A 13,491-nucleotide genomic window follows, 5' to 3' on the forward strand; every position below is an offset into this window, starting at 1 on the left:
ATCGTGCATAAAAAAAAATCTGTCGTGTGGAATTTTGCATCAAAAAAATTAATCGATCCATTTCGTTTGATGAAAAACACATAGAAAATTTACGTGGCCTCGCTCTGATACCACTTGTAGGGTAATATCCGTATAAGACCCTTTAAATTTAAGGATTATAACGTAAATTTAACATGTGAATAAAGGTCATAAACGAAATATAACGAAGAACGATTAAGCAATAGAAATAACCTTCGGTCCTAGTGCAAAATGGCAATGAGAGATCAAGGTAGATCTCCTCCTAATTGTTGCACCCAAGATTGTCCGAGAAATGCCCTTGTGCTAGAATGAATCCTCTAATTGCCTTGCAATATAGAGAGGATTGTTTTGTGAGTTTTGGTTAGATGAGAGATCTAGAATTTTGAGAGAGACAATTCCCAAAACCCTAATTTGTTTTAGCAAATGACAATTAGGTTAAGCAAGAGGAGAAGCTCTCCTTTTGTTCTCCTAATCTCGGCCAAACCGAGTGAGAGGAAGAGAAATGGGCTTATCCATTTCCTCTTCACTTAAACTCGTGGTACGACCCGAAATGCGCTAAATGCATATGACACGGTTTAATTATAAATCGTCATCGCTTATCGGTTATTAAAACATCAACTAATAAGACGGATTAGTTGAATTATTAATACATATCCGACAAAGACAATATTGTATAATTATATTCAATATACATTAATCAAATATAAATCGTTTATATTCAATTTTACGAATTAATCGTTAAATTCGTCTTAGCCATTTTTATTTAATCTGTATTAAATAGAATATCTCAACATCACATTTTTGACTAATTAATAGTCAAATAACTCAGACTAACTGGTTAGTCAAATTTGGCATCTACATGACTGTATTTTCATACCGTCACATTTCTCAAACGTATCCTATAGGTGTGACTTTTAGGGACCAGTTGATCACCGCCATCTGTATGACAATAACGTCAAACTTATCTAGCAAGCCAACCGTTATTGATAAACGTGGACCAACTGATTATGATACAAAAGTATACCCTTTGATCCTTTTAGAGATTTAAAAGTCCTTGCACTAACTGTTAAGGACACCAGCCCCAACATAAGATACATGTTACGTCCGCGTAACTCGCTAATACTAAATCCTAGATATATCTTTTCATTATCCTCATCACCACTGCATGTCAAAGATAACCACCTATAATTTAAACACTCGCCATGGACACATTCAAGGCTCTCTTACTTAAACAACTCTCATACTTCACTTCACTCGTCACACCACCTAACCTATACCACAAAATCCTTAGCTTAACCCAAAACTTCACTTGTTCCCTATTACCGCAACATGACACACCTCTCTATATAAACTATCTAAAACGCTTATCGGCAAAAGCATAACTCACGATCCACACTTGTTACGTACACTCACACTAGATCCTCAAGTTCCTTTCTTTCATTACTGCAAGACTTATACATAACTTAACATGACACTTATTATTCAACACCCTACACTCACTGTCTCAACAAAGGATTATGAACCACCTGCATATATCAGATCATTACCACACATGTTCTACGAATTTCTTGCCATGACTATGACTACCGATGCTTCATCTTAAAACAAGATCAAAATTACTGTAACAACTTCTCACAACTGTGTCCCATCAACAGAATGTCACTATACCATGACAACAACGAAAACATGTAAAACTCTCTTTCATATCATACTCTACCCTCATTCCAAAACTTAACTGGTAAGAAACATCGATAACAAAACAACTGTCTATCTGTACAAACTGAAACGCACAGGAAGCAACATCAAACAAAACAACAATCTATGTATGACTGGTATGTACTTTCCGAAACTCGAATCATAATCATCCTGCCTACTCCACCACAACCGGTGACGGCATCACAACACCACCACCAACAGCCACACCGCAGTGCGAAAAAAAAATACCCGCATCTCAACACTAAATATCGTGCCCGGATCACCACCCGAGGCACCACAACCAAATCGATAGTCATCACAACTGCATACAACTCCCATAAATACTGACTCAGAATAACTTCTCCGACAAGAAAAATTTACTCAAATCCACTTTACTAAATCATAACACAACATATTTTATGAATTAAACAGATAATAACCTCGTGAATATCATCCCCTTACCATATCACAGATTGACATGTGTCATGAATACATATAAGTATAACCAGTCATGCCAGATCACTCAAATTATTACCTTTTTGAATATCATTAAATTAGATTAGCGTACCCAACATGCATTACAGAACATTCAAATAACAACATTATGATAATCACACCATACCACGTCTTGTGAGGTCAAAACCTCACACAAACATTTATATATCACAGACCCGTAATCACATCCAACCAGTCAATCCTGATCACGTAAGTTACCACAAGATAAAAGTTACTTCTCACCCGAGCTTAATTCGTATGCCCCTCATAACACATTCTCTCATTCGCATAACCATCACCTCATGCCAAATATAACCATACCATTAATACTCAACTACTAACAACCGCCTCATATAACCACATCTTATGCTCTCTCTCACAACCATACATATCAATCTGGTCTCTACAAAATCAACCTCTTTAGGATTACTACCTTTCTAATATACCATCACCCTTAACCACTAGTCACAAATCATAACACTACCACTGTCCGGACATCAAACGTCTTACACCCATCTCTAAACATCACGATTTCTTTCCTATCTTTGGTTAACATCCCAAACAACGAACATCAAATCCATCAACAAAATTACCTCCACATTCTTTCCAATACTATCCTTAATTGTATCATCATCTAACTCTCCACCAAAAATCTCGTATCGTGCAAATACTCCAACAACTTCATACTCCCTTAATTCCTCTAAACTCATGATTAATCATGTTGTCCTGACACTTCTGTATAACCATTAACTTACTTACTCTTGACAGTACCATACATCTCGATGATTCCTTACTTTTATGTCACATAACTCCGGTGAACATTTTTCTCAACTTACTTTTATCCTTCTTTTCTCTTTATACTCAACAATACCATTTAATAGTTCAACTCCTTATTACTTCTACCTAACTCTTTAGTGCTCCAATTACTTTCTCATTGCTCTAAAACCCAAATTCCATTATTTATATCGATATCACCTCGCTCTTTCTTACCATGGATCTTCTCTTGCTATGCTATCACTCACACTTGCCACTAATCTATCCATAAAATCAACGTTCACTGTCCAAACAATTGCATCTCCTTTGTACCTCTCTAGCAATCAGAATTCCTTTTGTACCGTTAATTGCCCAAGGAAATCACACATTAGTTTCGTCTCTCGATAACACAAATTTCCAATCTCAGTCACTATCTGCAAATCCACCTCGCGACATGTCTCCATTAAGTTCACTATATACCACTCTTCTCAATTCCTCTAAAATGACCTTTCATTACATATATTCTTACTCAACACTATTCCTAACCATCTCCCTCCATAATTCGTTATACATCTCAGATTGTTACTATCCACATCCTTTCTTTCAATCTTTTCATTCTCACGTTCCATAAACTCACATCATCCCCTGCCCACATTCACTTACTTTTACGTTACCCAACACACACTCATATCACTCATCTCATTTCATCTCAGAAAACATGCTCTATGTCTCAATTAAGCCATAACAATCTTCCTTTTCTTTTTCCACTATCTATCACAACACATATAGCCCATGTCCTCCCACCAAATTCCTACTCACCACAGGCGTCACTCACTTCACCATAAGATTGGGTAACTTACGTATCAAGACCAACATACATGTAAAACAATGCATAAAGAAGCGATATAACAACTTTGAATTAAACAAAATATGCAACGAATTCAAAAGATAAGCATATGACCCAAAATAGGGGTCACTAGATCGAGTACAGGCCACTCGATCGAGTAAGTAACTTACTCGATCGAGTAGGTGAAGATCAGAAGCACGTAAAACAAATCACCAGGGCTACTCGATCGAGTAACTAACGTACTCGATCGAGTGCCCCCTTACTCGATCGAGTACCAAGGATACTCGATCGAGTACCCCAATCTTCAGCACTGTCCAGTTTTCGTAAAACAGTCATAACTCACTCATTTCTTTGTCGATTTGGGCGCGTGACCTATCGTTAGAATCGTAAAAGAACAAGCTATCACCTCCAATTGGAATTACATTAAAATCATTTAAGCATCTCAAGTTATAACAGTTTAAAGACAACTTTGCTGCAATCAGACGACATAACTATTCGATTTTCTCTTTCAAACAACTTAAACGACAACAATGGTAACCAAAAACAACTCAACACTCACAAAACCAGTATTCCTAATCACATGTTACTATCTCCCAAAAACCAAGCAACAACATACATCATGCACATAGATTATTTAACTTGTCAATCATGATTTACCCACATCTTTTTATTCTATACCTTTACGTACAACAATAACATAATATACGGCATAAAATCTCCCTAGTCACATGTTACTAACATAGCAAAAGTAGAAAATACACTTCCATAAACATGTTCTCCACATGAATTTCATATTCTCATGCAATTCCTTAACTCATCTTTTCAACCAAATCATAGATCACGTTCATACCCGTATTCATACAACTTATTCATCCAATCATATGCACGCAATCATATGCATATACACAATAGTAACCCGTAGTAATTCCCATCACAATTCATGTTATCATAAAAAAAATATTACCTTCATTCTTTCCACCACACATCCATTCAACTATATAACACTCATCCATCCAACACACGCAATAGAGCATTAGTAAACACATAGCGATCCCGACTTATATCCCATGGTGACCGGTTCAAAATTGTAGGGCGAGTTCGCGACTTTAGGACGTCTCCCAAGTCTTTGCATTAGCTCCTACAACTTCTACCCCGGGTTCATTTTAATTAGACTCCCTAGGTTCATTAGATTCATTGGTTACAGGTTTCAGGATCGTCGCTCTGATACCAATTGTAACACCCCCATACTCCAAGTGCCTTACCAGGACCACTCAGGTATAAGGATGCCACCATCTCGGTTACCCGAGGCATGATATTCATAAGACAATAACGAAACAACTTTAAAAGTAAATAAAGTTTAAAGTGATTACATAGCAAATCCAAACTGATAAAAAGAAACACAAGATTCTCAGACGGTCTACTGCTAAAACTATCAAAGCTATAAAACATCGTCGACACAAATGGAAAACTTCTAAGCGCCACGTGATGACTCATCCCGGCTATCCCATACGCGTCATATCATACCGCTCAATAATCGCTCACCACCCCGAATGGATCACCACGATTTTTAAAACATTTAAACGGGTCGATACTAATCACACAATTCAATATATATCAACAATAAGATAAAGATGACTTAACCGTCACACACACAACCACACCAATTCCAACAATCTCAATCACCGATCGTCCACCGAACCACCCGCGTTGGGGACCGCAGCCGTACCCACCAAATCCCCGCTCCACATAGTGAGCGATAACCCTGTCCATTAATGTGCACATCCCTTTCCGTGGCGGGTTCCACGGAGGGCGAAACTAGGGCGTGAAGCCACTCCCGCAAGTGACCCCACTCAGCCGAGGCCACGCCTCGCGAACCATCAACAACGATCACAACCACAATCACAGTACAATTATTATATCAAACAACCAAATACAATACATCAACCAATATCCCATTATGGGACTAATACCGAGTAGAAATCCTACTGGTATGCACACAATCAGACGGTCTCTACTGCTGAGTCAAAAAGCCTCTTCTATGAACCCTCCTCCTATCATACAACACATAGAGGCTACCAAATCACATACTACACATAAAACCCCCAAATCTCTAAATTAGGGTTTAACCAAAATAAAGGAATTACAATAAAAAGGGTACATAGATCTTACCCTTGACGCAAGGAACTCAACGGTATGAACAACGCTAAGAACTGACCTTCCAAACTCCGGGTATTGCTAATAATGCGATTAAGAAGATGAACTTGCTTGCTTTCTTTCTTAAACAGTGATTTAGGTTTTGTAAAAGTGATTTAGAATAATGACGACAAAGCTTAAATACCCTAATCGCATATTTAACAAAACCCGAGAAAACTCCCCGTAAAACCGGCTACTCGATCGAGTACCCAAGATACTCGATCGAGTACCCCCCTACTCGATCGAGTATCCCAGCTACTCGATCGAGTACCCAACAGGTCAGAAACTTTTCTAAAACGCAACTTACCCCTACTCGACAGAGTAAGGCCTACTCGATAGAGTACCCTAAGACTCATAAATACGGAGTATTACACCATGTGTTTCATTCTGGAGTGAAAGACCGGGTTCTTGCACTACAAGAAAACACGATAAAAGCGACAGACATACTACAGTCGCCAAATTGGCGACAGGAAAAAAAAAACGGGCGACCACTATCCGTCGCCAATTTGGCGACTATACCTTTTTATCCAAAATCCGTATGAAATCCACGGGCGACGCAATATTATCCAAATTGGCGACCGAAATCGATCGCCAATTTTGGCGACCAAAACCGTCGCCAATTTGGCGACCAAAAACGGTCGCCAACCCCTCGTTTATTTTTTTTTTTTTCGCCAATTTCTTCACCCCGTCCCCTTCATTCACTTCAATCAACTTAAAAAAAAAAAAAAAAAAACGCCTGATTTGTCCGACGATCCGACGCCACCACCAACTACAACCACCGGACGCCACCACTCGCCGCCGCCATCCGCACACTACATCCCTACCGACCCTTTGTTTATAATAAAGGTTTGTTTTCGACTCAAATCGATTTAATTACTTCAATCCTTCATATTTTGTTTAAGTTGTGATGTTTATTTAGTATCTAGTTGTAATTTATACATTAGTGATGCTTATTATTGTATGTAGTTGTAATTTAATTAGCATTTTTGTTAATTAATTTGAGTTAGGGTTAGAAATTGGGGTTTTTGTTAAATTAGTAATGTGATTTGATTAGGGGATTGTATAAGGTAGTATAGTTTTATGAAGGTAGAAATTGGGGTTTTTGTTAAATTAGTAATGTGATTTGATTAGTGATGCTTAGTTTTAGTAATATTGAAGTAGTATTGTTGAAGGTAGTATAGTTTTATGAAGGTAGTATAATGTTAGGATTGTATAAATTTGCCTTATAATTAACCAAATTAAGTTAGAATGATTTAATTAGCATTTTTGTTAATTAATTTGAGTTAGGGTTAGAAATTAGCATTTTTGACAACTTGTATAATTAACCAAATTAATTAAGTTAGAATGATTTAATTAGCATTTTTGTTAATTAATTAGCATTTTTCTTGAATAGAATGAGCATGATGTATAAATTTGTTAAATTAGTAATGTCATTTGATTAGGGAATTGTATAAACTTGCCTTATAATTTTGACAACTTGTTTAATGACCTAGTACCCGTTCAAGAATTACTCATTAGGAGCAATTCTTGAATAGTCCCCATTTTGGGATTTGTCTTTTTACGCGTTCAAGTCACTTAGGTAGTAAACACATAGTTGTGATTTTATTAATGAGAAAAGAATTTGGTTGCAAATTTCTCCAATGTTCTCTGAATACATATGTGGAATATGTATCTTTTCCACATTGTGTATTTGGAGAACTAAGGGGAATTGCTGCCGAATTTTTTTCTCATTAATAATTCACAAATGTGTGTTTGCTAGTGACTTGAAACGTACATTGATGGGTTTAGGTTGGAGTGATAAGGACCCAATTGAAATCTTGAAATTAGCATAAAATGGAGGATGAGATAACCATTGCTTTTTTTGTTGAAATTAAATATTATTATTTAAAATGGTTAGTTTGCTATATATTGCTTATAGATTAAAATGAAGAGATCGAACGTATTTGGATGTACGAAGAAAGAGTAGATAAGAAGAAACGTCCTATCGCTAGATTTGTAAAGGGAGTTCGTGGATTTATTGAATTTGCTAGATGTCAAGATTCATATGATTTGGAACAACATAAACTTAGGTGTCCTTGTACTAAATGTAAAAACTTAAAATATTTATTTGACATTGAAGTAGAAGAGCATCTTGTTACAAATGGTTTTTTTCCAAACTACTACAATTGGATCTCCCATGGAGAAAAATATTATCCCGAAGAGCCATTAATGTTTTATCAATTACTACAGTTATATGTAAGTGTCAAAAAATAAAAATTTCTTAGCTTTTTAAAGTATATGTTTTATCAATTTTTAGATAAGTAACCTCTAACCATTAATGTTTTATCAATTTTTTAGGAACAATTCCTTGTCCGTAGGAAGAACAACCCGGAAATTGATGACAATGAGCTATGGTTTGATCTTGTTGAGGGGTTCCAAAGAGGAGATGTGTATGGAGCCGGGTCGGCAAAGGAGATTTTCTACCCTCCTACAAGAAGAAGAGGGTCAATTTCCTCCCAACAACAACCTTATACCCCAAGTGTCGTGAGTGTGCTCCAAGCTCAATTAGCCGCCAGGGAGAGGCAGGATGCCGAGAGGGAGAGGCGGGATGCCGAGAGAGATGCTGAAATTCAGAGGATGAAGGATGAAATGGAACGGATGAACTCCTTCTTCGCCAATTGCAACACTGGGTGGCGCCCGCAACCAAAGGATCCTAGAGATCCTAATCATGGAGGTGGTAGTGGAGCGGGAGCAAGTTTCCCGGTTATGTAGTTTTTTAGAAAACATGTTATTCCCGGATAATGTTAGATGACCAAAACTCGTAGAACTCGTAGTTGTGTGTATGGAACATGATTTTCTTTATCAAGTTTGGTTGTGTTGGCTTCCCATGTGTTCTCTGCTGGAAATGTTGGTTTATTTGCAGGTTTTTACGTATTTGGCTAGGTCAAAAACGATTTTTAGGCTAAAAAACATGTAAATTTGGCGACGGACATCTTTGGGCATTTGGCGACGGGAAACCGTCGCTAAGTCTCGATCATGAATTTATTTTATGGGCATTGGCGATTTGAAAAAAGATAGTTTTGGCGACCACAACTGTCGCCAAAATGGCGACCAACAATCGTCGCCAAAATGGCGACCAACATCCGTCGCCTTTTTTAAGAATATGGAGATGACGTGGATTTTAGTAAAGCGACTAATAGCGATCGCCTTTTTAGCGACTAATGATGATCGCCAATTTTGGCGACAATTTGGTCGCCCGCTTTAAAAAATTGATCGCCAAAATTGGCGATTTAACGCTGTCGCTAAAAGCGACCAAACCGGCCTACGAAGTGCGGGCGACGGGTCTTAGTCGCTTTATTCTTAATGGCGACTGTTCTCAGTCGCCTTATATGGTCGCCAATTACCTTATTTGTTGTAGTGTTGGCATAGAGTGTGGCAGAGATGTTGTCACAGTAAATGGCTGGTGATTTAGTGACAGAGTTGTGAAGCTCGGTGAGTAGATTGCGGAGCCAAAGTGTTTCAGTTGTAACGGAAGCTACAGCACGAAATTCGGCTTCGGTCGTGGAAAGTGCGATGCCCTTTTGCTTTTTAGAGGACCAGGAAATGGGATTACGACCCAGGTAAATGACGTAGCCTGTTGTGGAGAGGTAGTTGTCTTTATCACCTGCATGATCAGCGTCACAAAAAGCATGAAGACAAAGTGGTGAATTGCGATAAAATTGGATGCCAAAGGTTTGTGTCCCTTGCAAGTAGCGAAGGAGACGTTTCAAGGCGGTCCAGTGAGTAGCTGTGGGGTGATGAAGAAATTGATCTGAGCTAGACGGTTTATAGCAAAGGCAATGTCGAGCCTAGTTAGAGACAGATATTGGAGGCTCCCAACTATGGCGCGATAAGTGGATTGGTCGTGAATAGGTAGATGATCTTCACGAGTTAGTGGTGGAGAGGTGGCCATCGGTGTTGTAGTTGGTTTAGCGTGAAGCATGTTGTATTTGGTGAGAAGATCATGAATGTATTTAGATTGGTTTAGGTGTAGGCCGAGTTCATTTGGGATAACTTCTATGCCCAAAAAATATGATAGTGGTCCAAGGTCTTTTAAAGAAAACCGCGTAGATAATGCCGTAATGAATGTTTGTAGATGTGTTGGATTTGGTCCGGTGATGATGATATCATCAACGTAAACAAGCATATAGATACAAGTAGTCTTATTTTGTAAAATGAATAAAGATGAATCAGAAATAGATTGTTTAAAACCGTGAGTAATTAGATGGGTTTTTAATTCGGTGTACCAAGCTCGAGGAGCTTGTTTGAGTCCATAGATTGCTTTATTGAGTTTACAAACATAGTCGGGTTTTGTTTGATCAACAAAGCCGGATGGTTGAATCATGAATACATTGTCAGTCAATTTTCCTTGAAGAAAGGCATTGTTGACATCTAGTTGACGAAGGGGCCATGATTGCGTAACAGCTAGAGATAGAATAAGACGAACAATAGCTGGTTTTATAACGGGACTAAATGTTTCAGTATAATACCTGGGCGTTGATGGAAGCCTTTTGCAACAAGTCGAGCTTTGTGTTGTTTTAGGGTGCCATCTGGGTTATATTTATTGCGAAATACCCATTTGCAGCCAATGGTGTTTTGTGACTGAGAGCGAGGAACGAGAGTCCATGTATGGTTGCGCTCTGATACCATATAAGACAAGGTTAGTTGATGTTAAATGAATTGATAATTATTACTGATGAATGAATTGCATATTTATAGGATTTACAAGGCTAATGACAGTAAGAATAAATACTATAATTACAATGATACACAAATATAATCTTCCCATATTTGCAATATGAACATGATTAAGTTCCCTTGATTTTAGGAGGTAATTGAGAGGATGATTGTTGACTTGATATGCTGACAGTATTTGTGGGGATATTTTGATTTGGAGATATATGGTTAATAATGAGTCCTGTAAGTTACTACAAACAATCAACAAGAAGACATCTTAGGTCTACATAATTGGTAGTACTACAAATCAAACATACCCACCTGATATTTCCACATGCTTTGTCCCCCAAACTATTCAAACAAGGTGTTAGTTAACATTTAAGTGATATGTCTTTAATTTGAGTCTATAAAACTTGATCATTTCTCCCAAGTTAATTCACAATTCAAAACACAACACAAGTACTTCATCTTTACATTTTTTTAATTAAAACATTTTCTCATTGTGAAAGATTTCTTAAAACCTGCAAAAATGATAAGTACAAAGAAACTCATAAAGATGGCAAAGAAGTGGCAAAGAATGGCAATTTCCAGCAGGAAGAGGGTTTCCTGGTCGAGACCAGTGACCGATGAAGGTCATTTTGTTGTTTACACAACTGATGGAAGACGCTTCATGATTCCCTTGACATACCTAAAGACTGATATTTTCAGAGAATTATTAAGAATGGCGGAGGAAGAATTCGGTATAGGAGCTTCCGGGCCAATTACCTTGCCGTGTGATTCAAGTTTGATGGAGTACATCATCTCTATGATCCAAAAGCACGTGGCTAAGGACTTGGAGAATGCATTGATTGCTTCTTTGACTGACTGTAGATACTCGTCATTAGTTGAACATCAACAGCAAACTAATCAACATCTGCTAATTTCTAGTTTCTAAAACATAGTTTTAGTATTGTTCTTTGAATATTTTGTACATAAGAGATGTAGTTTTGCCTTAGAGCTCAGATTAATGAAATTTCTAGTGACTTCATCAGAAACAATTGTTTTGTCTGCTCACTACCGAGTACTATTCGTTTATCTTCTAAGTTATATCAAATGCAATAACTTTTATAAAACATTAGTTATTAGCTACAATAAATTATGGATCATAAAGAAATTCTCAAACGCGCATCTCTAGTTTCAAACTTTTTATGTTACGCGAGTGAATAAGCAATTGCTACATCTATAATATCATGTCATTTACAAAGGAGGAGAAGACGATTACTTCTCCGCTGCCTAGCTAAAAACTACTCCTAACATACTAAGAATTGGTGTTTGGTGTGATCTTGCTGCAAGCATAAAGTCGAGCAACAGTCACCAAAGGACAAAATAAATGCCTTCTGAAAATCCTTGGTCATATGTCTTTGTTGTACCATAGAGATGGCATACTCCATAAAAAGTGAATCACACGGCAATATAATAGGCCCGTCTCTCGTTAGCCCAAACTCTTCTTCTGCCATTCTGAATAACTCTTGAAGAATATCACTCTGGTGATAGGTCAAGGGAATCGTAAACCTTCTGTCATCATTTGCGTAAATGAAGAAGTGACCTTTTTCAGCGACATTTGTTCTCGGCCAGGAAATTCTCCTTCTGCTGGCAGCTGCGCTAGCTTTTGCCACTTCCTTGCCATTTTTATGAGTACTAATCATATTTGGAGCCAATTAAAATTAAAATTATCCGATGAGAGTAATCGGTCTGAAAAAGTCAAGCAATATGGGCCTTGTAGCAGAGTTTGGTAAAATCCAACTCAAGTTGCCGTCACAAGTAAGACGGACTAAACCCCCAATAACTATCCATTTGACATTTGAGAGAATCACTCGAACAATCTAACCCTAAGAAACTTGGACCAGTAAGACGACTCATCTATCTTTATCACTCTTTACAATCCTTGAATTAGTTGGTATGATATTAATCTTTTTATTGTTTATATTTGTCGTTGAATTAGTTAGTATTGATTTGTTATTGAATTTCAATTACTACTCATTTGTTAACCATACTTTTATTTACTATTCAATTTGTAGTATTGATTTGTCCAGGTATGGCCGCCGTCCCGTATTCGCCCCCAAATCTGGAAGATTTCAAAGAACTTGAGTATCAGCAAAAATTTGATTATTTTGCCGAGTATCTCCATAACGATGAGCTTCGCAATGGAAATGCAGGACCTTTTGAGGAACATGTTGTTCGTGATGTTATAGCGATGCGGGCTCTGATGAAATCAGATGTTGTGTACACCATCTCAGAAGTGTATCATCTCACTGCTCTTCACAATTTGCAGCAGGGGGAGATATGGTCGGGTCAATATGCTCGCTGTGCTAACTCCCTCTCCAAAAACGCCCAAACTAAATTAGTAAGCACCGCAGCAAACTGGAACCTTAACTTCAAGGTAATTTAATTTAATATTTTTTATGTGATTTTGTTGGTAATTTAATATAATATATATAAAAAAAAGCTGATAATCTCATCCTTTAATGTTTGGTAGGTCCTGTTGAAGAAGGAAAAGCTTCCTGTCTCACACACTCCCAAACCATCAAGCAACCGCCCCTCTGCCTCCGGCTCACGCTCTCACTAAAACAACAAGAAACATTGCCAGTTACCAGTGAATTCCGAGTGAATTACTCCACAAGTTTGATTGCGTTTAAGTGACATGCATGTTTTCGACTTGGGTGCGTTGTTACTTATGATCCATCATTATTTTGAACATGATAATACCAAGCTTTTAAATTGGATCGGATGTTATGGTTAGTTGTTAGTTAGTTCAA

The 13,491-nt window shown here is 37.6% G+C and overlaps 1 protein-coding gene across 3 annotated transcripts; it reads left to right on the top strand.

The window, feature by feature from the left end:
• The first annotated feature begins 10,943 nt into the window (after window positions 1–10,943).
• On the top strand, window positions 10,944–13,491 carry LOC141648240 (uncharacterized). Of its 3 annotated transcripts, none has more exons than XM_074456757.1 (3): window positions 10,944–12,632; window positions 12,754–13,115; window positions 13,212–13,491. In XM_074456757.1, exons 2-3 carry the CDS (start codon window positions 12,771–12,773, stop codon window positions 13,299–13,301), a joined length of 435 nt encoding a protein of 144 aa, XP_074312858.1. In that variant the 5' UTR covers window positions 10,944–12,632; window positions 12,754–12,770; the 3' UTR covers window positions 13,302–13,491. The 3 variants fall into 3 exon arrangements, with proteins under 3 accessions (XP_074312858.1, XP_074312859.1, XP_074312857.1); XM_074456758.1 differs by having other exon boundaries at window positions 12,769–13,115; XM_074456756.1 differs by having other exon boundaries at window positions 10,944–13,115.

Source organism: Silene latifolia, chromosome 3 (assembly GCF_048544455.1).
Source record: "Silene latifolia isolate original U9 population chromosome 3, ASM4854445v1, whole genome shotgun sequence".
Taxonomy (NCBI): domain Eukaryota; kingdom Viridiplantae; phylum Streptophyta; class Magnoliopsida; order Caryophyllales; family Caryophyllaceae; genus Silene; species Silene latifolia.